General features: G+C 44.0%; 4 protein-coding genes across 5 annotated transcripts in view; 2 read left to right on the top strand and 2 right to left on the bottom strand.

Moving 5' to 3' along the window:
* Positions 1 to 1,641: 1,641 nt before the first annotated feature.
* Positions 1,642 to 10,991, bottom strand: LOC105454908 (DNA-binding protein RFX2). 2 transcript variants are annotated; one of them, XM_011697869.1, is made up of 17 exons: positions 10,866 to 10,991; positions 7,292 to 7,614; positions 6,556 to 6,754; positions 6,201 to 6,245; positions 5,694 to 5,799; positions 5,512 to 5,611; positions 5,270 to 5,422; positions 4,568 to 4,690; positions 3,931 to 4,112; positions 3,369 to 3,833; positions 3,083 to 3,204; positions 2,905 to 3,002; positions 2,632 to 2,787; positions 2,316 to 2,518; positions 2,087 to 2,240; positions 1,854 to 1,905; positions 1,642 to 1,757 (listed from the first exon to the last, which is right to left on the bottom strand). In XM_011697869.1, the coding sequence occupies exons 1-17, from the start codon at positions 10,873 to 10,875 to the stop codon at positions 1,714 to 1,716; spliced, it is 2,535 nt and encodes an 844-aa protein (XP_011696171.1). In that variant the 5' UTR covers positions 10,876 to 10,991; the 3' UTR covers positions 1,642 to 1,713. The 2 variants fall into 2 exon arrangements, with proteins under 2 accessions (XP_011696171.1, XP_011696172.1); XM_011697870.1 differs by lacking the exon at positions 10,866 to 10,991 and adding an exon at positions 9,547 to 10,151.
* Positions 10,992 to 13,834: 2,843 nt separating this feature from the next.
* On the top strand, positions 13,835 to 17,282 carry LOC105454903 (sorting nexin-7-like). The gene is made up of 7 exons (XM_011697855.1): positions 13,835 to 14,062; positions 14,358 to 14,513; positions 14,593 to 14,703; positions 14,834 to 14,998; positions 15,073 to 15,268; positions 15,353 to 15,627; positions 15,865 to 17,282. Exons 1-7 carry the CDS (start codon positions 13,892 to 13,894, stop codon positions 16,222 to 16,224), a joined length of 1,434 nt encoding a protein of 477 aa, XP_011696157.1. The 5' UTR covers positions 13,835 to 13,891; the 3' UTR covers positions 16,225 to 17,282.
* LOC105454904 lies at positions 16,772 to 22,236 on the bottom strand. Its single transcript, XM_011697856.1, has 10 exons — positions 22,075 to 22,236; positions 21,528 to 21,646; positions 20,743 to 20,988; positions 20,537 to 20,658; positions 18,907 to 20,412; positions 18,615 to 18,824; positions 18,294 to 18,403; positions 17,929 to 18,143; positions 17,492 to 17,748; positions 16,772 to 17,415 (listed from the first exon to the last, which is right to left on the bottom strand). The coding sequence occupies exons 1-10, from the start codon at positions 22,234 to 22,236 to the stop codon at positions 17,312 to 17,314; spliced, it is 3,051 nt and encodes a 1,016-aa protein (XP_011696158.1). The 3' UTR covers positions 16,772 to 17,311.
* LOC105454905 (vacuolar protein sorting-associated protein 33B) overlaps positions 22,129 to 23,288 on the top strand; it is a 4,862-nt gene continuing 3,702 nt past the window's right edge. The window contains exon 1 of the mRNA XM_011697860.1: positions 22,129 to 22,207. The gene's annotated coding sequence lies outside the window, so the exon portion shown is untranslated. The remainder of the gene's footprint in view (positions 22,208 to 23,288) is intronic.

Below are 23,288 nucleotides of genomic sequence, written 5' to 3'. Positions count from 1 at the left end.
CTAATATATATTTCATATACATAATATATATTTTATAGGTATCCAATATTTTGCAAATGCAAACCACGATGTACTATCTTTAGTCTAGAGATAGTATAACACCAATCGTGGTTCGCATTTGCAAAATATCAGTGCGCTTTGAAACCTAAAAATAAAAAGTGTCGCAACCGGTCTGTCCACGAATGCACATAGGCAAACTAAACTCAACATACGAAACTCTCAGCGACACTTACATCCTAATATTTTTACAATACAAAAGACGCTATTGGAGTGCCTATGAATACAAAACATATACCGACACATATTTTTACTGTAGGGCATCCACAACCGATTTTTGAAATGAAGTTGAGGATGCTCGTATCGCGCTTACCATATATAGTCTGCAGTTTCCCTCTTCAACTTCAACAATCGTACGTATTTTCTTCATCTGCTACATTTCGTTAATGTATATACATCGAACGTATAAGACGCACACTGTATAGTCTATCAGTAAATTAAAACAATCTCGGTACTCGCGTCTCCCTCTCTCTCTCTCTCTCTCTCTCTCTCTCTCTCTTTCTCTCTCGTTCCAATAAAATTTTGTACTATTCGTTTAATTATACTGAGAGAATAGCAACCGACTGCAATAGAGACTGCTCTCAAAACGAAATCTCCGCACAGTGCGTCGATGTGTTCAATCAATAAATTACATTAAAAAATATGAATGTCGGATATATGTGTAAATGTGTGTGTGTAAACTTTAAAAGTTTATATACCGTTACAGCAATCTAATATTCCGATTAGGAATACTTTTGACATATTACCGTCGGTAGGGCGGATTTTTGTAATTGGTTTGCGTGTAATTTGTGCGCTAACTGGAATTCGCGAGCGAAACGTAGGTGGATTCTACCCTGAAGCCGAGGGTAGAATCTTATTCTCTCGCGTTTTCCTTCGCACAAACCGATGATCATTTCAAGCCCACTCAATGCAGTTTCCTTCAAACGCGATGTCAAATGATCTGAATGTCCTCATTCATCGCTATAATAAAAACGGATATGTATGCCTTAATGCACTCTTGACATTGTCGTTATGTTTTATATGTTTTATGGATTTTTCAGACATAAAAAATAAATAAATAAAATCTGAAATTGATAAATATCAATTTACATCAACGAGTATTAATAACACAATAATTAATAACACATAATTAATAATATATATATATTGTTCTTATCTATATCTACAAAAAAATTTGTAATCCCGAAAAATGATCATTGAATATAGAATAGATCCATCGAAAACGCTATCGAGTGGGCTTTCCATACATGTTCTAGTGAGAGCATGACAAATTCATGGTCCCGTATACTCTTAATTTTTTTTTTCCAAAGATGTTTCGACTAGATTCGATATATTACTAACGTACTAAAATCGTGCCAGCGATACTTTAAAACCTGCGCCATACCTGTATATGAGACAAGGCTTCGCGGAGTACAATACCTCTCTATATCTTATATCACACATACTTACTTGAATTGTATACATTTCGTAGGCGTTATGCAAAAATCCTCTTCTTATATGTCGTAATTATAATTTGACGTTATACAAAATAATAATTTACGAGACTAGTGTGTTTTCTTCTTCTCTTGTAGTAGGCCTGCATGCTTTCGTGCTAGTATCTTCGCAATTTTCGTGTGCTACCGGTTTAATCATAAACTAAAGGGCGTAGGCACACAGTTAGCTTAGCTTCATACGTTTTGGTTGGCTCGCATTAGACGCATCTGAAATTCAATTTGCGTGACTTGTACCGAATAAACATTACATTATAATAAAGAGGCAATATTTCGATAAGAACAGGATCAAGTGTTGTGTCTCACCTCCATTGGACGTTGCCCCAAAGCTACTAACTAAAGAGCAATTTTGACTTTTCTGAAAAATAGAAGCAATTATTTAATATCTCGTGATACGAATAAAATCGATATGGAAGATTGCAATAGCTTTAAAAAAAATGTTATGGACAAGTTGCAAGGATTTAAATTAAGATAATCCAAAGATCAATAATATTAATAATCAATATAATAATATTAATAATGGATTGAAGTATACTAACATCTCCCATTACAGCTATTGGCGTAGTCCCAGTTGCGATAGCGACTTGGTGCTCTATTAAATAAAACATGTACTCGTCATAAAGTAATCTGATAAGATGGAAGGAACCGAAACTCGCAGCGCTCCTCAAAGTGAGATCACGGATAACCATCGAGCTGTGAAAGACATAATATGTAAGTTTCATTGAAAAAGATTGTTCGCTAAGGTGATAAAAAAAAATCAGAATGTACCTATAAAACGACCACTTGAGCAAGAATTGACGTGCAGCTTTAGCAAATGTTGGCTTCTCCTCGTGTGGTTTAAGTGCTTGAGTCACGACTCCTTTCAACCAGATCGCCCAATCTTCCAGTGAATTTTGTTGCTGTAACGTTACTTTGAAATCCGCCTCAAGACGTTGTACCATCCCGTAATCACATTGACATACCCAGGATGCCTAAAAAAAGTGATCGCAAATATATATATTACGTCTTCGCAGATATAGTATGTGCGTGTATTAGATAGTAAAAAGAGAGGATTAACCAGAAATCTTGCAAGATGTCAACTTACTTGTTCTTGCACGTTGTGAAAGTCAACGCGATTCAAGTCGGCTAACATTTGATTAATTTGATTAGAATTTTGAAGCACCGCTCGCGCGGCCTGTGCGAGATGATTTAATGAAGTATAGCGCCTTAAAGTTTGAGCAAAAGCTGACACTGCAGTTAACTGTAACCAACAATATAATCATACTGCATGAGCTCACATATAATTTTTAAGAAAATATTTTTTGGTTATCTTTAATTCTTTCTAATAGTATCAATTGTACAATCGAGATATAAATACCTTAATTTGCGTCATTTCTTCAGGACAATCGGCCATTGCTGACTGTAACCAAGATTCTAATCCCTTTGCGAAGTTTCGGATGGACTGTGTCAACGAACCTTGCCAAGACAAAAAGGAGCATTTAATATAAGGAAATCTAGGCAGAAACTAGGTATAACAAAAATCTTATAATACGTACTTGGTATTGGTCGCAATACATTAGGCATTAAAACATCGACTAGATTCTGATAGAATGTATAGTCCACTTTTTTTATAAAGTCTTGTACTCCCGTACATTGACACATCTGATATAGTTTGGTTCTGTAAAGCAGAAAGAGATATTCATTGTAGGCGTCAAGTTTCAAGAAAATAAAACATTAGAAAAATAATACTTTTTATGTGAAAAAAAAATAGATAAAATTTAAAATATATTCAATATAAAATTTTTCTTTTTCATATAAATCTCTTTAGTAAATAACACATACTTTGACAAATATTTCTCCTCTTCGCACTCATCACCGTTATTATTGTCCTGGCTGCGCCAGAATTCTCTCCAGAGGCTCTCCACCGTGGCGAACTCGAAAGTCAGCACCGCGTCCAAGAACGCTTCGCAGTGCTCTCTGTAGATGCTGCGGAACGTGTCGATGTCCTCGAGAGTGCAATCCTCGGGCAGAGTCGAGTCGTGGCTGATGAAGATCTCCGGAAAATCGGGAATGGCGCCGCTCGCTTCGCCGAGATACTGGTGATACTGCGGGGACGAGGAATTGGCGGAGATGTTCGTGTTCGTGTTATTCTCGTATGACGACTCCTGCTTCTGATTGACGAATTTGAATCGCTTGGCCTGAGAGTTCGCGCTCTGCGGTTGTCTCGGCGTGCCATCGTCGTTCAATACAGACAGCTGGGAGCTTGGCTTCACACGAATTCCGTAATAATGATACTTCGAGTTTCCTCTATAATAAAAACAAAAGCGACGAAAGTTATTAATCTGGTAAACACTATAATTATTATGAATTTAATTGTCTCCCTAATTACTGTGAAGCTCTTTACCTAGTCCCTAAACGTCTAGTTCTTAAACCCAGAAATACAGAGCGTATTAGTTTGCCGAAACTAGCCGCGTTCACAGGATCCAATTTGTTTTCGGAGCAATGGCGTAGGTAATGATTGTAGAGAGTTGATCTTGGAAGAGACACGCCGTCGGCAGTTTCGTAATTCTCCAACAACCAGTGCACCTGTTTAGATCGAAGCACGAAGAATTTTTTATGAATACAGTTTTCATTGGAAAAGTATATATAAATAAGAAAGATGAAATAATTGCACCAAAAATTTCAAATTAAAAAAATTACTATGCTAACTTTACGAAAAAAAAAAGATATTTTGTTAAAATTACTTTTAAAATAAATTTATATTAGCAGCAAACAAAAATAAATTGTAAATTTTTTTTTAAAGAGCAATCAATTTCAATGCATAACCATTTCTCGCGTTTCTCGCGACCTAGAGATTCCACGAAAAAAGGTTTCAAAAGAAATACTATGCACAACAAAACATTAGAGCAGTACAAAGCAATTTAATTAACTAACAGACATGCCGAAAAAATAAAAAATAAAATAATAATAAAAGATACTGATTAGTGCGGCAGACAAGCTACGAAATGTGGGGAATTAATTTTTTTTTTCTTTTGGCTTACGGTGGCCTGGGAGACTCTAGTGGCATGCGTCACGTTTGCCGCTGTCTCTTCCACGGTGACAGTGGTACCTCCGGAATTACCGCTGATCAAGTACGCCCCGCCACCACCGCTAACCACAGCCTCCTATCAAACAACCCAACATACCGATGCCTCGTTAACCCCCCGAATTAAGAGACGGGCAAGGATGTACTTCTCCTTGAGAACTACTAACATCCGCAATTGTTTGCAAATTTTTATACTGTGTGGGCTCCGTAATACAAGTTACTTCGAAAACTACAATACGAATATTAGAGCATTCATTTATATACAAAGTATCGAAGAGACTACGCAATAGATTAATATAAATTGTTTCTTTTTCTGTTTTTTTTTTCCGAGAGAGAGAGTAAAGTATCTTCTCAATTGGTTGCACTACAATTTACTAAACACTCTGTTTATAGCACACATTCTTGAAAAAACTCTTTGACGATATTAACGATTGTTGTGTATCCTCCGTTAAAAACTATTGTACTAAGATCTGATAGAAACTTGAACGGCCCATATGATCATGCAGAGCACAGATCCCCATGCCTGCAGCGATAAGGCATAAATATGTATCGTCGCAAATGTATATACGTTAATCATTCAATGTAATCGAGACTAATTTATCCAGCGTCTAGAAGGATGAAAGAGCAGCCTGAGAGAGTCAGGGGACATGCAATTTACCGCCGTCTCCGTTTGCGGGCTGGCGCGCGCCGCAGCCGCGGATATGAGCGCGTGGGTCGGGTCTCCATCTACTACGCTCTGTTGAATCAAGTACGTGCCGTTGCCCTGCGATAACAGCTGTCCGGTGGTCGAATTCGTGCCCTGTCCGGTGACCTGTGAGTGATGCGACACAAATGTAGCATTAATATCGCCATAATTTTATCGCGACGACTACTCGCACTCTAGACTATTTCAAGCATTACCTGTGCATACGTTACTGGCGTCGTCGCTGGGGTGTAGTACTGACCCGAAGCTGGAGTGTACATTGCTCCCGCCTCGCCGACAGCATAAACGGGATATGTCCTGTGCGCAGAGTATTACGTGATGATTGTTACAGAGCGTTCCGTAAGGGAATAACCGATAAGCTTGAGCCTGCTATACTTACATCTGGCCATTCGCCGGTATATACGCGGAACCATCCCCCTCGACATACTGAACGTAAGTTGGATGAGAGACCGACTCGGACCCCACCGCCTCTGCGTCACCGGACACTGTAAGAAAAGAAAAAGGATGTGGCTGAACGTATTTGAAATAGGTCACTTGCACCGACATACAAAAACTCGCATAAACGCAATAAGTTTTATTTTAACGTATATTTGTCATTTTGAGAAATTCTCTTAATAACCGAAAGGTATCGTAAGTATCTTTGGCACTGCACTTGGAATAAAAATAGTTTCGTAAGTGATTAAAAACTGTAAATTATAATTGTATTTACACGTTTGTCGACAACAGTGCGTAGTGACGAGAGATGTAGACGAAATAAACTGAATGATATTAAATATAAGGTATAGAAGAATGCAATGCCTAATTTTGTAATTTTTACGAAATTAAAATGTATGGATAATAAACGGGACATTTAATAAAAGGCATGCTGTTTATATTCTGCCCTCACCTACAGCCGTTGTGAGGGCCGCGTAGGACGGTGAATCACTGGTGCCTAGTGTGGTCAGAGTAGAAGTACAGAGGTGCATGTTTTTCAGCAGCATGGAAAGGGGCAAATCTCTACTCAAACACTATAATCTTTCAAACTGATCCTCATACTCGCACTCACCGCGAAATAAATTTATTTGCAATTAAGTTTCGCACTCGATATTGATATCTATATATGTATGTCGCATACAATCGGATATCTACAGCGTTTGCAAATTCGATGGTACGCAATTAGATTTGGGGCGTATTGCAGTAAGATCGAGTTAGGATCAATTCTTATTGTAGGAGAGGTAGGAGATTTCATATTCGGCTATTACCTGTGACTGTTATGTAGTGCGGCGAACCACTGACGATGGTGCCGGCTGACGTGGAGGCAGCGTCGGAGTCCACCAGCGCGTGCTGACCCGAGTGAGTAGTATTGACCACTACCTGTGCTGTAACATGCGCTGGCGTACCTGTTGAGCCGTTGGACGAATCTGCAGCTATTTCAAGCGGATCGCGTTCCTGAACCAATAACTAAATTATTATTTATAGTATGCGTGTCCTCGTGGCCCACAGCTCGTTTTCATAACGAATGATGAAAAAAAAAAGAGAGAATTATGTATGCCTCTTGTACGTGCGCGAACATTTAATGTGCAGGGTAGAATTGACTTGGATTTTATTTCAACATTTGTGCGCGATCACTCTTATCAGTCGCTAGGAGCAGATGGCTCAAATATGTTATCAGATTGGATGTACGGCACCTATAAAAGTGCGCTGCAAACAGATGCTATAATATCTACAGAGAATCACATGAATATTGAATATTTTATATATACATATATATATATATTCCTTACATTGTATTCTTATTCCACTCCACTTCAATAGAAATAAATAGAAAGCAATAGAGAGAAGGAAAAAATGATCTGACGTATGAATTGTATTTTACAAAGTATTGAGATTACTCAGATCACTGTCTTCATAACTCTTGAGAATAATAAGAATGAGATTATTCTCATAAATCATACAAAAGGCATAATGCAGAAATAATGGAGGATTCGTATTGCTAACCTGAATGGGCTGCAAATTATTTGGACTGGAAGGATCAGGACTCGTCACGACGGTGATGAGTTGCTGGCCTCTGGCAGACTGAGTCTGTGCTACGCTGCCACCGCCACTGGAGCTGGAAGTAGTAGTCACGACAACCACATTTTGCTTAGATTCCACCCCTACCGCCGTGGAGCTACCCCCACTGTTATTAGCCCCGGTGGATGCTGCTGCGAGGGCATACTGGGCTCCTGTCGTAGTCATGGCAATCACTCCTTCGCCTCTCTCTGCACCCACTGAGTCGTCGCCACCACCGCTACTACCTCTCCGCTGCTGGAGAGACGAATCTATAACAGAGACACACACATACACCGTCACACTAAATATCAATAACATCTTCCAACCAGACCCAGTGGAGAGATCTTTAAGAACAGCGTGCCTCCGCAACCCCCAATTTCAATATCAGCTCAACGAAACAAGAATATTATTTGATAATTATGAAACAAGATATAGAAAATTCATCAAATATATTATCTTGTAAATGTTTTACAATAAAGTGTCACTTTTGAAATACCACTTACTCATCAAATATAATCTTGTGAATATTTTGGATTAATTAAAGTATCACTTCTAATACCACTTAAATTCTTTTAATATAAATTTAAAAAGTTTTACTCTCATATATTATATAAAATCTAGAGTAAAAACTTCAAGATTGCCTGAAAGTGAATTATATAATGGTGATAATTTTCACATAATATTAATTATAATATTAAATATATTAAACTCATTTAAATATTTTCCTTGGAAGATTTAAATAGAAACTCAAGATAATACTTTCTGTACAACAGCTACAAAATTGTCGACAGATTATATTCATATCGAAGCGCTAGTCGATAAACTGTCTTCAAGAGGAGGAAAAGGGAAAGAGAGAGAGAGAGAGAGAGAGAGAGAACCGTATCGCGCTATTAATTTTCTAAAATAAGGCTTCCGCACGGGGGACGAAAGGCCGATCCTAGAAACCGTTTTCGGGGCGGCTGCTGCGAGCCGGCTACGTTAAAAGCGCCGGCACGCCGCGGGAAAACGTCACGAACATACGAGGATACAATTCCCACCCGCGTCCCGGCCGCCGTCCTAACCTATATAACGCAAAGCTTATATAGAGATCGCAATATAACGTACTCTCTCCTCGCAGGTGTGGCGCATTCAATAATCCGCAGATCAAAGGGAAGCCCCGGCGGCGGGCTCGCGATACGAACGGTACACGTCACTGCCATTATTACGCGCGTGTATCATGGTGTATTGGCGCCGTGTACCTGTTGGGGCGGCAGGTACCAAACACAATGTATCAAGGGGAAGAAATCGGGGGCCCGGGGATGGATGGGCGGGGAGAGGAGAGAGGGTTGGCAGGGAGGAAGGGTGGAAAGGGGGCGCGCGCGAGGGGTGTCCCAGCACCACCACGGTGCGCTACCCACGCGTGACTGGACACACGGCTCGCTTTAAGGGGGCTGAAAACGTATCAATGAAGGCGGCCGGGATCACGAAAGCAATTAGAGAGCATTAGCCTGAGTCCGGCGTTGCAACCCTCGCTTCTTTCCCGCCAAGGATGGACCGGAGGGGAGGGCTAATAAGCGACGCACACCGATGTATTAATACGTTTCGCCTCGCGAGGGAAAAGGTGGCCATGGCTTCTTCCCCCGTCTCTCTATTCGCGCATTCCGCTTCTCTCTCCTCTCTCTCTCTCTCTCTCTCTCTCATTCTCTCTGCAAACGGTGTAATAGACATATAAGATACATGTGATTGCTCTGCGGCTTTGTTTTCTAATGTTAAAAGTATATTATGAGATGATCTCGCTAAGAACATCGTAATGTTCGCCAGTATTGATTCAGGAAATTGTGTAATAGGATCTGATGTTTCTTGTTTCGATATATACACATGCCTAATTAATATAGAACTTGACGGGAGAGAAACGTACTAATGTTACGTCAACATGATCCTCGCCCTAGTGCAACTAAAAGTCAAACTCACGTTACTATGGAAAAAAAATAAAATAAAATAAATAAAATAAAATAATGAAGGAAATTATATTGTTCCAATGTGATAGTTTTGTATATTACACAAATGTGTATACTTTTTCTCCAAGCTAATTGTAAGATGTTGAAAGCATTCATTGATATAATAGAATTCTCCCTAGCTATCCTACTCTTAAATAAAACTTTAAGGCATAACATCTGTTATTTCTTCTGGATATATTTACAGCGTTATATTTAGAGAGATACCTTATATAGCATTTGCTGCAAATGCTACTGGTAGGCTGATACCAATACGGCCTGGTGTTTGTTACCTATACACTGTAATGTCACAAGTGCACCTGGCCTCGGTTATGCATGGCTGATGGGGAGAGAGACTTCTGTTGTCTCTAAGTCCTTCCAATGTCCGCACGAGTGTGTATTTACATGCCTCATACATACACTCGACTTCCCTCCCCCGTGCAATTTTGTACACGAAGAAACCATTACTTAAGGCTCGTTACGTGGAAGCCACTTTTCTGCCTCAATATCCACTCCTCGGTCCTCAGCTGTGAAAGCGATATGCACCTGGAGTCAGATAAAACTCGCAGGCTGAGAATTTGTGCAGATGCGTTGAAAAGTCAAATGGCAGAGATAAGGGATACCGATAGCGCGAAATCTAACGACAAACATTGGGGGCAGGGTAAAATTGCTAAATCAGCAACAAAATTAAACGCCATTCGCGTGTAGGTGTGAAGTGCAAGTTCGGACAGGCAGAATTTTGGAAGGCGAGTCCAGGCAGAGATGGCTGCGAAAGATTAATATGTTCATCAGCTTAGGGCTGCGGGGTGGAAGATTGGCATTCATGTAATTGATAAACCCATTTTAATTGGAAATCTTCGTACGCTTCTTCATATCAGATGCCCCATAGGAAGTATAGTAAGTATAATAGGCTCACCTAAGCGTTACAAATCGGGGGAATCTATGAGGCAGACCTCTCTCTCTCTCTCTCCCAGAGAGCATCACAAAGGTATCACCCTGCTTCGATATAACACATTCAGATTGGATCCCTTAACAGATCAATATCGTGCAAAGAATCGAAATCGTAAAACTACCTAGAAAGAATCCCCTCAAAGGATGCAGGCCTTCGCTCTCTGGCCTACAGCTCCTGGTTTTCGCCCGAATTAACCGGGTAGAATCGATTCCGACAAACCGTTCCGCTCTACCCGAGGGGAGGAACACTTCCCGCGTGTAGCTTCCGTCACGAAACGGATTCAACGTGCCTCCGGACGATCGGCGTCACTCCGACAAGCGATATTTCACGCTAAACATTCTAGCTTGTGACAGGCAGACACTCTCACCGTGTCTTCAGATTCCTCGCGAGCGTGCCGTGCGACCGGCTACGGGTGAAACCATCAGGGAGGAGGGGGGGGGCGGGACGACCCGCGACGACGGCGGCGTCTCCGTCGGCCACGACGTCGACGCGAGGTTCCGCGAGCAGGAACGACGACGGATGAGACTATCCGACATCCGTACGTCTCTCTCTCTCTCTCTCTCTCTCTCTCTCACACTCTCTCATTCGCACTCACCTGTCTTCATGAATGGCGTGTGCTCGAACGCAGCGGCGCCCGGGCGCACTCGCGCGACCGAACGACGTGTTTCTCCGCCGTCGTCGTTGTCGTTGTCGTCGTCGTCGAGCGGGCGCGCTCTCTAATCTCCCTTTCTCTCTCTCTTTCTCCTTGACGCGCGCGCGCGCGCGCTCTTTCTCTCTCTCTCGCCCTCGTTGCTCCCCTCGAAGGCGACAGCGAGCTCGTCACCCAGGAAACCGCGCGCCGCGGTGATCGGCTCGTACGACGCTCGCTCGCTCGCTCGCTCGCACGCACGCACACGCACGGCGCCGGCACGGAGCGCAAAAAGAGCGGGGCGACACACTCCGACGAACCCCCTGTACTTTGTTGTGGACGGCTGGCCGGAGTGGTGTTGCTTGTCTGCTGCTACGGTCGCCTTGGCTACGGCATCACTGACCGCGTCACGCGCAGGGCCGCGCGCGGCACTGCCGGGCCCCCCAATTCGCGCGCGCGGCTCTTTCCCGCTTTCCTCCTCAGCGCCCAGCTGCGCCGAATGGTCTTCCTCGCGAGAAACGCCGTGGAAGAGGGAACCTCAATTTTCGATCAACAACGCGCGACCTTTATTCTCACTCCTTCGATTGGCGAAAATGCGATTTTCGCTGCCGCGTTACTATATATACGATCTTTACCGAGAATTCAAATTATGATTACTCGGCTGGATTCACGACGACTGCAATTTAACGATGACTTTTAAATACGAGATATATCGCGGACTGTGAATACCTTAAAAATGTTATTCTGCAGAAAGAAAGAATTTTTCCATCTCCATCTTTCAATGCTATATGTTTTTTTTTTACTTCCCAGATCTTTGAGGAATTGGAGAGGTCGAGAAAATATAAATTTGAAAAAACTCGCGTCTCCTCGAAACGCGAATTATCGGAAAGCGGTACTCCCGACTTTGAAATTAAACGCCGCAATATCGAAGTGAAAAAAAACGCGACGGGACGCAACGGGACGAGCGTTCCGCAGTCAGTTTCCGACTTTCCGTCCCACAACCGCAATCCGAGGGGGGAGGGATTGGCACGCGATCGGCCGGCCGATAATGCACGAATCCTTTTTCGGTCGCTGTCGATTACGTCGATGGCGCGTGTCATAATGCGGCTTTTCGGCGCCATCTGTGCCGCGCGCCTGCAAACGGTACGCCAATGACGGTAACTACAGACGTCCTTCTCTATCCGGTTGAACTCATGCGGTAAACTCTGAATTATTTTAATTCGGGAATTAATTTATAAAGCAATTATATCTATGCTATTTTGTTAAGATGAATAAAATTGCAAATTTATCAATTATTTAATACATGATTATTATAAAAAAAAGAAGTCAAAAATAACAATTATTAAATAATTTTGCCTATTGAATCATTAATAAGTTAATCAGAGTTTGATCATCTCATGTCCTCGTATTTTGAATGACAGTCATTCATGATTCAAAGAGAGAGAGAGAGAGAGAGAGAGAGAGAGAGAGAGAGAAATTGAAATATAAAAACTATAATCAAACGATCGAATCACTTAATTATTGCATATTATAAAATTAATTTTTGTTATAGATGTGTGCAATTATAGGCACAGTTCTTGCTCGAAATAGAACGGACAATAAGATTCATTATATTAGTCTAAATAAATCAATGAGACAAGAACTAATTAATTAATAAAGGATTTAAGGATCGGGAGAGCGGAGGTTCGCGGAAACGATTATAACGACTTCAACGGAAATGATCGCTGTCATCGCATCGTCGCCAGCTGCTCGTCGCGACGAGGTGAAACGCGGAGCACGGACACACGGCGAAGTCCGTCAATATTGAAAAAAAAGAAGGAGTAAGTCGCTTACACAACAACGATCGGTTCCTAAGGAGGTAGCAAGGCATGTCCGATCGGTACTCGTTCGCCGTCGACGCGCACTCGAGAATCTCGCAGCGGTAGGACCACGGCGGGGCCACGAAGTTGGAATTCCTCTCCATCCGCGCGAATCCTGCGGATTAAAAGGATTACAATATCCCCGGTCAGCGAGACGTAACCTCCGTGAAGACGCGAGAAGACTTCGAAGGAGGAAAAAAAGAAAGGGAGAAAAGTCGATCGCGATTCGCGGAGGACGGGACGATCCACGCACGTCGTCGCGATGACAATCGCGGATCGCCATCGATTTTCGCGTGCAGCGACGTCGTCCGCCGCCATTTCGTCCGAAAAAAGGGACGACGCGGAGAACGGGAGAGGACGAATCGTCGGGAATTCGAGAACGTCGCTCGTTTCGAGGGGCGACTCGTTCAGCCCCGAGGAGCCTGTCGTGTACCGAATTGCCGTGCATGTGTCGCACATCTCGATCGCAGTACGCGGGGGATGTGGGTCGATCGGTCTCTTCACTGACTGCGCCCGACGCGAGGCCTGGCCGCAGCGTTTTGAATCGATGATCGATGCGCGTGTCGCGTGCGCGCGCGCCGTCTCGCTCCGCCAGCGGCGGAGCCAGGAACTCGCGGGCCCCGGGCGCGGCGGACTCGAATCGAGATCATCCGGAAATGTGAAAACGAGTACGCGCGATTTTGTCCAGTTCCGTTTGTCGCATCTACGAACACACGCGAAAGTGATTCAGTTCTCGTCGAAAATTCTTTCTTATTCAGGCGGAAGAATTATTGGTCTGAAATTTTTATCGACTTCAAAATTAAACAAAGATTACTTGATACGAAATTTTCATGCGCGCTTCGAAAAAATTGGACAAATCGAGGGTTCGTCGGGATTCGTTGACGATTTAACGTTATAGCAAAAAAAAAAAATTCGCATTAGTAAAATGCAACACAAATGAATTAAATGATAGCACCGGCGATGCATTCGAATTGGAAATAAAATTGGGATTTATATGACAAAAAAACTTGCGATTAATTCGTCGCTCATCGCGCGCAGGGCGTCTTGCGCGAGGTTGTCAGCAGTGACAGCACTGTTGCCTCGCGAAGGAGACGGCTGGCGTTATCGGCGCGCGTTGTCCGACCGTCGGGAAAAATGATGACCTCGTCGGAAACGTCGGAGGTGGAGAACGCGGCGGGCGAGAGGGGCGCCGAGGACTCGGCGATCCTGGAGGTGAGCTCGATGGCGGTGGGCGGGATCGTGAAGCAGGAGAGCCGCGACGTCGACTACCTGTCCAACTGCAGCACCTCCATCGAGGGATCCGTGGTACGCGAGCGTAACATAACCTGGGAGACCCAGTTTGACAGCTCCCCCGTTTTGCCCCACTGACCGCGTCCGTTGCCCTGAAAGTCAGTCAATAAGTTGACCGACAAATTGCAGTAAATTACATTGATAATAAATGCTAATTAATTACATTAATAAAAATGCTAATAATGTAAATTAATTGATAATAAACATACAATACGCGATGGACTCTGACCCGCGAGCCTGACGCTGACTGAGTTCCATACGATTGGCTTGTCAATCGATAAATGTCAAGAAACCGCTGTAATTCCTACAGGTCGCGTCTCCCTCCATCGATAGCTTCTCCACTCTGCCGGATCAGGAGATATCGGACTTCCAGACGGACTCGCGAGATCTGCAAGTGAAAGTGGACAATCCGCAGAAGCATCTGGAGACTCTGGAGACGTACATCACATTCCGCATAACGACCAGAGTACGTACGGCTTCGTTGGCAAAGTCATTTCGATTCTCGAAATCGACATACGTTGTAATCGTACTAAATAATTCCCCAGACTACACGGCCGGAGTTTGAGGAAGCGGAGTATGTGGTTCGCAGGCGATACAATGACTTCATTTGGCTGCGCCAGAAATTAGTGGATACCTATCCGACACACATCATACCAGTGAGTTTTCATTGTTATTTTTTTGTAAATATATATGGTATGTGAATTATAACTAAATGAGATACACGATTAGTGAGAAAATGATATGTGGAGAGGCCAAAAGATTTACAAATCCTGGGTCTTGTTGCAGCCGATGCCAGGCAAGCATACGTTGCTCGCTCAACTGGATCGTTACTCCAAGGAATTTATCATAGCGCGTATGAAGCTTCTGCATATATTCCTGAACAGAGTGGTGAACCATCCTATTCTCAGTTGCGACAAGAATCTCCATATCTTTCTCACGACAAAACCCTCGGTGAGTTGCTGCAGCAATATTGTGTCAATTTTTAATCGATTACGGTTATTAAATCAATCCTAAATTAATTACAGGAATTTCTCGTTCATCGCAAAAATCGCGGGAATGTGCTCGGGAAAGTGACCGACTCCTTGCAAAACATAGCGAGTACTTACACGATGAAACAACGTCACTTGGAGTTCGAACAGATTCGCGACTATTGCACAGCGCTGGGTGAAAAGTTGTCGGCCATAGATAAGATCAATCATCGTATACATAAGGAGAGACAAGGTGCGTACAGGGAGCACGCTCACAGATACATGTAGGTAAAATAGCTGTCAGCTGTTTCTCACGTTGTACACTGTAACGCAACAGATTATCTGCTGGAGCTTCATCAGCTGCATCCCATATTCACACTGTGGGCGACCTCGGAACCGGAGCTCACGCCCATTTTATTGGCGATCGCTAAAGCGGTAGAAGCGAACGCGATGGCCCATCAGAAACTTCTTGAAGACGTTCCTAACGACGAGCGCGAGTACGTTTCGTACATTGAAGCGGTCAAGAACGCATTGTCCCGGCGCGACTCGATGCAGATTGAATACGAGATAACGGTCGACCTGTTGGCGAAGAGGAGATTAGAAAAGGACCAGGTACAAACCTCGCTTATATCTTTCTCTCTCTTTTTTTAAATCTCTTTAGAGTTTAATTAATTAATGAACATATTGTGCCTCCAAATATATATCAATCAGCTTATAATTCTTTTCGTAATAAATACTAAAGCTTAACTTTTTAATGTAAGGAAATTAATCATCGTATAATTTACATTTTTGTATTGTTAAAAAACAAATGGGACAGATTTGTAATTACACTTAATTGCATTCATACAGTTGGTAGGTAATACGAGCTACACGATTCCCGCGCAAGGCTGGGGCGGATCTCTATGGAAAGCGGAATCTCGCGACGAAAAACTGGAGAGACTCGGCCAGACGATTCCGCGATTGGCCAAACAGTCGGAGATACTGCAGGATCGCGTGGAGTGCGCGAACGAGAATCTGCGAAGCGACTTTCAGAGGTGGAACGTGGAGAAGCAGCAGGATCTGAAGAGCATGCTGATCGCGATGGCGGACCGACATATCAGACACTATCAGCAGTGCATGAACGCGTGGGAGGAGATTCTCACCGGCCTCAAGCTGGACGGAATCGGATCTGACGTTAGCGTGGGGCCGCCCGTTAAGATACCCGTTTGAATCCGCTAGTCTCTTCGCCACTCGAAAGGACATAGAATAAGTGTTCGTTATATATATATATATATAATATATACGGAGATAAATACGCAGTTAAAAAGAATCTCTATATTAAATAATGACACAAAGTTTATTACAATCTAAAAAAAAAAACGATCTATCATCAGCTTCGATATAATTGCTTTTGAAATTCAATCGTCGTTTCTCGGTAAAAAAAAAAAATTATTATACTTACGAATTGTGACGGACGCGTTTAACGACGCAAGTTGCATTTAATGCACATCATTCATATAATACGCTATAATATCAAAAACTTTAAAACTGCGGGAAATTCGCTCTTATGATACAATAATCTTGTGATAACGTGAAAAATTAAGTATAACGCATTTGGTCCTACACACATGCAGGACATGTTATAATCATGTACAAGCAAAAATTTTCCGATATTCTTCACAAGTTTAGATCAATTAATTTTGGGGGACCAAAGTATATCGAGGCAGTTATCGCCAATTCTCTTTTCTCTCTCTCTCTCTCTCTCTTTCTTACTTCGTTTTTCACATTACAATATATTTATTGACAATCAGTTTAGTCACCTATATCTACTAGTTACCAAAGTACAGTAGTTACCATGATAGCGTAGATAGCGTCAATGTATAGTATACAGCACACTGGTAAATTTTACAAATCGGAGCAAAACGCTTGCGAGAGCTTCGTTGTATCGTTAATTAGTACCTTTAAATCTATACCTCTAAGTTTATGAACAAGTCCCATCGCACTGAATCAATTCCGCTTAGCGTTCATGGAGAATACAAATTAATAACAATAATAAAAAAAAAAAAAGACGTAGCGCGCGAGTCCTATATGGCTTACACATTCCTCTGCGTTTCATCCGTTATTTACGCTCGAGAAAAGGGGAAGATACTCTTCGCTGCTAACACAACCATTGTTAACAGTGCGGAGTACATTTCTGTAATGTACGTTATACGCCGCGGCTCAGCGTATTTGGCAAAAATGGCGGAGTTTGTTTATGTCGATAAATAAATTACTGTTTGCAACTTGAAGAGTGCGATGGCTCCCTGCAAATCTCTCCTCACTCCATTAAGGCGTCATTCGTACGTTCTACGTAACACTCCATCGGCGTTATGTAGAACTGCACCAGATTGTCCAGATCGGTGAGCTTGGTTAGAGACTCGCCTGCAATGGGCTCGACATTACGCGATTTGTTCTTATATAAAAACTTCAATATGCTTGTCTAGGACGAGACACTGACCTGCCAGGCTCATCTCGTTGTGAAGGAAGCGCACCGTGTGCGCGTACGGCTGTTGAATCTTTTCCCGCAGCTGCGTAGCCAAACGGCGGGTCGGATTCCATAGCTGGCTACGAAAATTCGGTATGTTCGTGATGGTCGGCTTCCACGACTCGGGCTTTACCTCCTCCATAGGCAGCACGTCCGTTATCCTGTACTGGCTCGTGTCGATGTTCCACGTGAACTTGCACCCGACCTCGTACTGCTTCCTCTCCTGCGCACTGCGTGCATCGCGTTAAATTTATTTAATTTCGAGACACGTTTCGTTTAAGCGATACTTTCAAATTATTACGTATGTAACGCGCGACGGTTCTCGTTGGCAAAGTTATCGTGCAATTAACGTGCAAAGGAACTAAACGCGACTATAGAATGTTAATTCGTAGGATGGCATGTGTGCTTACCATTGCGTTTGGCTACATAACTCACTTGCTTGGATCTTCATTATGTGCAAACATATTATGTCGCCGCTAAGCGCGCACACGTCGATTATTTCGATATCGTAATCGCTGCAGTGCCAATACTTTTTCTTGAACCTCGAGCAGATCCAGTCTGCTATGTGGTGAGAAAAAGTCTCGATATCGAAACTCAACTGTGTTATAGAAACGCATGGCACTATCTGAAAGGTATTTTTCGTTACGTCAGAAATACGTTCACGTCTCGTTCACGATTATTTTTTTTTTTTATCGATTATCCAAGGTGATTTGCCTCGCGGAAAATCACCGTATTGAAAGAAACATTTTTTAATTTAATTTGAAACAGCAAATACCAGTTTTTCCGCTTTACTGTTGCTGATCATCTGCATTTGAACGTATCCGGAGCCGTGCACGAGCATCGGAAGGACGCATTGGTAACTTACGTATCCCCCGGTCTCTTCATCTGCAAACATCGTCTCAATGTAACAACTAGTTGCAATTAAATTACGACTACGTTTACGCGTGAAACTGGCCCAATCACGGTCATTTTATTCTTCGGAGGAACAGCTACGATCGGTCAGTTTTAATAACTACATATGTTATTGAACTCAATTAAGAGTGTACGTAGTACATGAGAAGCACTAATCTGCAAAATCATAAACATAAATACATACCTTCGACGTCTGTGATCACCGATATCATTTCATCGTCGAGCTCTATGTAGCTCCGTTTGAAACGCGCGGTGCACTTTATCAGAGGGTACTGCAAGTTATTTCTAGGAACCAACGGCGAGAAATTCGGGCAGCACTTGCCGACGCGGTCTCTGTGCACGCTCCCGTTGGACAACTGATTCTGATTCAACGGACGTAGGACACTTTTCTCAGCTGAAAAGAAAGAAGCGTTCGAAGTTTGTGTCATTTTATAACGAATCCTTCCGTCTCGATAATAAAATCGTAGGGATCATACCTGATTCGGCGTTCGACAAGTCGCTGGCTATACTAATATCTTGAGCAAGATTCAATTCGTCCGGTTCGCTCTGATCCGAATCGACCCAGTGCCTACGGCCGTTCGGCAGCACCGGCGACATCGCCGGCGAGGAGGGAATCTGATGTATGGAGCAGGCGCCGCGATGCCTGAACTGGTCGCGTATGTGCTTGAAAGGAACTATGTTCTCCGCGTCCTCCGTCTCGTCGCAGAACTCGTACTTCTTGTCGGCGAGCCGGCGCTTCCTGAACGAGCTGAGCTTCTCGCAGGTCGTCTCCTGCGCCTCGTCGGTGAACTCGTACGCCTTCTCCGCCTCGAGGATGAGCTTGTGCGTCGCCCTCGTCGTTCTCGCCGACTGCGCCGGCACCACGGGCGGCGGCGAGTGCAGATTCGACCGCTTGCGCGGGCTCGGGTAGCGAAAGGAACGGGCGACCGGCGGCGACATCAGGCGGGACGAGCACGAGGACGAGGGGCTAATCGACACGGACTGCAACGGCGAGTTTATGGAAGCCACGGAGTTGTCCTCCTGCGAAGCGCCGGGCTGCGGCGAGCTCGGGCGCTGCTGGCTGCTACCGCTGTAATTACGCTGAACCTGGATTCTGTGACTAGATTCCGAATTGCGTGTGCGCAGGATGTCCGACGGCGGGGTGAGTATCGGCGACGACCACGTGGCCATCGCCCTGAGATCGGAGGGCAGTCTCTGCGGCGTCGAGCGCGGCGAGCACGACGGGTGTTTCACCAGTGTGATAAGATCGCTGCCGATATTGAGCTCCTGCGACGTGTCCTCGCAGAAGTCCTGCAGGATCTTGTCCCGCACCGAGATGGCCGTCTGCTCGACGCCGGCGGCCGGCGACCGCGAGACGGGGCTGCCGCCGCCGCCGCCGCCGCCGCTGCTGCTGTTGTTGTTGCTGCTCCGGCACTTGCATTCAGCCGTGTCCGAGCACTCGCACGACTTGGCGTTTAAACTGCCGCCCGCAGCGGTAGACTTACTATTTATATCACAGACGTAGTCGCTTTGATTACTGCTTGAGGTATTTAATGGCAAATCGCGTCCTAGCTTATCGTCTAACTTAATTGGCTCGTCTAGAAAGTCGTGCTCCAAGCTGGACTCGCACTTGGGAGATCGATCGACGCATTCCGGCGTGCTCACTTTCTCGTCCGAGCTCTCGTACCGCTCCGTCCGCGTCGAGTAGTCCGTCTCCTCGACGTCGCTCATGTCCAGCGGGATCGTGTCCGGAACCACGGGATCGTGTATGACGCTGTCCTGTTTGTCGCACGACCTCTGATTCTTCGATTTAGGTATATTTAAATCTACCCTGAGTACATGTAGGAAGTTTCCCGTGTTGACCACCACGTGGTTCCAATAGTTGAGACACACGGTGGCGCGAAACTTCGGGTACGGCGAGATGACTTCGTAAGTCGTGTGAACCGTAAGGCCATGTTGCAAACAGTTGCATCGCACGCAGCCGTCCCAATTCGCGGCCAACTCTGTACAGCAAAATGCATAATTCTGATTAATCCTACTACAATCGCGCAGTTGATAAATGTAATATTTTATATATTACACGATAATAGAATACATTTTTCTTTCCAAAAGTTGCAAATTATTTACCTTCGCCCTCTTCCTCATACGATGCAGCAATTTTCATGCAATCTTTGCAATTCTCGAGAGACGGTACTGTCGTTATAGTTAAATACGCTCTATCAGTCGGTTGCAAATGTAAGAAATTTGTACTGTAACGGAGAAATAATATGGCTGGCTAGTGTATCTTATTTCACACAGCTTCTGGAAGGCGGACATAATCCAAGAGTACGTACCAAAGGCCGTGAATTACAAGCTTGTTCCGCTCCATCGGCCATTGGGATATAATTATGCTTAATTCCCTATAAATTGTATAATTGCCAAACAATGTGACTTCGGCGACTTTGCGAGCCGCACGGTTGGGCGTGAAGGCCCACCAGTGCAACAGGTATTTGTACAAAGACGTGTTGCTGCTGACGTCCAACGTGTACGTATACGTGAGCAGGAACTGGCCACACTGCGTCAGTCCCATAACAATATGCCTTGCAAAACAAAGATACAATCTTCACAATCGTGCCATTTGTGCTAAACATAATTACTTCACATTTATATCTCTGTATTTAACACTAGCAGGTAATCATTGCTACAGACACTCGCTGTTCACATTAACGACCATTTCTCACCGGATCTCAAAGTTTCTAGAGATCTCTCTCAAAGATCTACTCTCTAAATTTTCTGGAGTGACTTTCACTTTTTTGGAGTGAATTTTCACTCTTTTGGAGTGAATCTCACTCCAAATAAATGAAAATACTGCCACTCGAATGGCCGAGTGGCAGTATTTTCACTCCAAAAAATGTAGAGAGTAGAGAAAAACATTAAGCGCTTGTGACACAATAATCTGCATTTATTTATTTAAATGCATTATTGATTTAAATATATTGTATATATATATATATATATATGTTTATTCATATGTACAAAACAGAGTACACATGTATCCGAGAATTCACAGCTATAATGCAGTGAAAAAAAAAATAGGCTAAAAGATTCTGTGTACGAAATGATTCGACTCTCTCCATACCCTGCCTCCAGCGCCGACTTTGGGATTATCTGCAGGAGATGGAAGTGTCGCCACTTAGGCACAGTTGCGAACAGTCTCTCCTCCGAGGCGTAATTGTGCGCTGACAGGCATCCTCTCATCTGCGAGCAAAAAAAAAATCGTGCTGCTGTTATTACAAAACAAATCTTGCACGTACAGCGACTGCCTATGTAAATCGACGCGTGCCCATTCCAATGAGATTCCCCAGGCGTGAAAACGGACGTTTTTCAGGACGTCGACGGACCGAGAATTTCCTCAAAACGTTTAAAAGAAAAAAAAAATCAAAAGTCAGCTTGAAGTTGTAGTTTGGGTGTATTTTTTTTAATCGCGGTTTAACGCGAACGGCAGCTCGCTCTAAACCAAACGAACAATCTCTTATTTTGTTTAGGGGAGGGGCGGGGGGGAAATAAAACCGCGGAGCCCGTCGCGGGCGAGGAATCGCTCGTTGACAGCTCGAGGCGCGGTGCCTCGGAGGCCTGTCACTCACGGTCAGCCAGTCGGGTCGCGGTCGCGAATCTGGACGGCCTACCTCCCGTATCAGCAGCTTCTGCAGGAGGTTCCGCTTGCTGCGACGGTGCGACGGGCACGGCTTGCGTCCCACGACGACGTACTCCGACTTTTCCGACGTAATGTCAGAGAAACACTCATTGCAGCAGTCCGAGGTAGTGTCGGAAGACGACGCGTCCGCCATTTTTAAATAACCTCGCTCGTGTGCGCGTCGAGAGAGTACGCTATACGCTCTCGCGTGCGTGGAGCGCGGCTGGCGACGCTGGCGTATCGCAATGCGCGCCGCGGCGGCGCTCGTCTCGGGCGGAGGAGGACGAAGATGAGAGGGGTCGCCGCGCGCCGCGACGACGGGCGCAGGGATCGCCCCCCTCCGATCTCTTCACCGCTCTCTCTCGCTCTCTCTCTCTCTCTCTCTCGCGCGCGCGCGCGATAAGTGGTGGTGACGCACACGCGTGTACATACGTGGGCCGAGTGCGTGCGTGCGGACGCGACTTGACGGCCTTGACGCGACAGCGCTCGCACCTCCTCGCACCGTTCCCGTACTGGTGCGTCTCCGCCTACGAGCATCCACGGGAGTGAAACTCATATACAAAAGGTGGAATCAAATATGGCCGCCTATGCCAAACGAAAACAGGGATAAATATATGCGTGCGCATCACGTGAGCACGTCATACCGGCATGCCGGATATTATCGAAGCCGAATAAAAACACGTGTTTATCCCGAGTTGACCTTTTCAACGATTTTTTTTAACTTCACGAAAGAACTTTTCGCTCTGTCTTTCGTGATCCATTTTCGTGTGATGTGTCGTGTTCGGCAGACCCGGTGTCCGGCAATTGTAATTGTGAACTACAGATATACATTTGCAACTATAATACGTACATACATTACTTTGTTATTTTTGGGGTTAGAATCAATTAATTTAAAATTTTAATTATTTATAATACTGTATTTAACGATCGTTGCGTAATATTAAAGAAAAGAAAAATAGCATATATATACTTTTTCGTTCTATTTTATGTTATTTTATAGAACAAAATTTTATGTTTTGTTTTATTGTACTTATATAAGTATTGTTATGTCTTGTCAACGTACCACTTACGCAAAAATATTATGTATAAATTATATTTATGGTCAAGCCCATATACAATATATGTTTTGTAATAAATAATATTATCACATATTTGTTATCTACTTTTATTAACTTATTCTTCTACATTTGATTTTGATGTTCTACA

This window comes from Wasmannia auropunctata, unplaced genomic scaffold (genome assembly GCF_000956235.1).
Source record: "Wasmannia auropunctata unplaced genomic scaffold, wasmannia.A_1.0 LD335972.1, whole genome shotgun sequence".
NCBI lineage: Eukaryota > Metazoa > Arthropoda > Insecta > Hymenoptera > Formicidae > Wasmannia > Wasmannia auropunctata.
Note: the sequence above shows the minus strand (reverse complement) of the source record. Positions and strands in the feature narration are given on the sequence as shown.

Coding starts and splice junctions, on each gene's coding strand:
- LOC105454908 (XM_011697869.1), bottom strand. Junction 3,003..3,082: donor TGTATTGCGACCAATACCAA/GTACGTATTATA, acceptor TGTCTTGGCAAG/GTTCGTTGACACAGTCCATC. Junction 1,906..2,086: donor CAATAGCTGTAATGGGAGAT/GTTAGTATACTT, acceptor TCTATTTTTCAG/AAAAGTCAAAATTGCTCTTT.
- LOC105454903 (XM_011697855.1), top strand. CDS start 13,892: ATGATGACCTCGTCGGAAACGTCGGAGGTGGAGAACGCGGCGGGCGAG. Junction 14,063..14,357: donor CCTCCATCGAGGGATCCGTG/GTACGCGAGCGT, acceptor TAATTCCTACAG/GTCGCGTCTCCCTCCATCGA. Junction 15,628..15,864: donor GGAGATTAGAAAAGGACCAG/GTACAAACCTCG, acceptor GCATTCATACAG/TTGGTAGGTAATACGAGCTA.
- LOC105454904 (XM_011697856.1), bottom strand. CDS start 22,236: ATGGCGGACGCGTCGTCTTCCGACACTACCTCGGACTGCTGCAATGAG. Junction 18,144..18,293: donor ACAGTAAAGCGGAAAAACTG/GTATTTGCTGTT, acceptor AATACCTTTCAG/ATAGTGCCATGCGTTTCTAT. Junction 17,749..17,928: donor TTATGTAGCCAAACGCAATG/GTAAGCACACAT, acceptor CGATGCACGCAG/TGCGCAGGAGAGGAAGCAGT.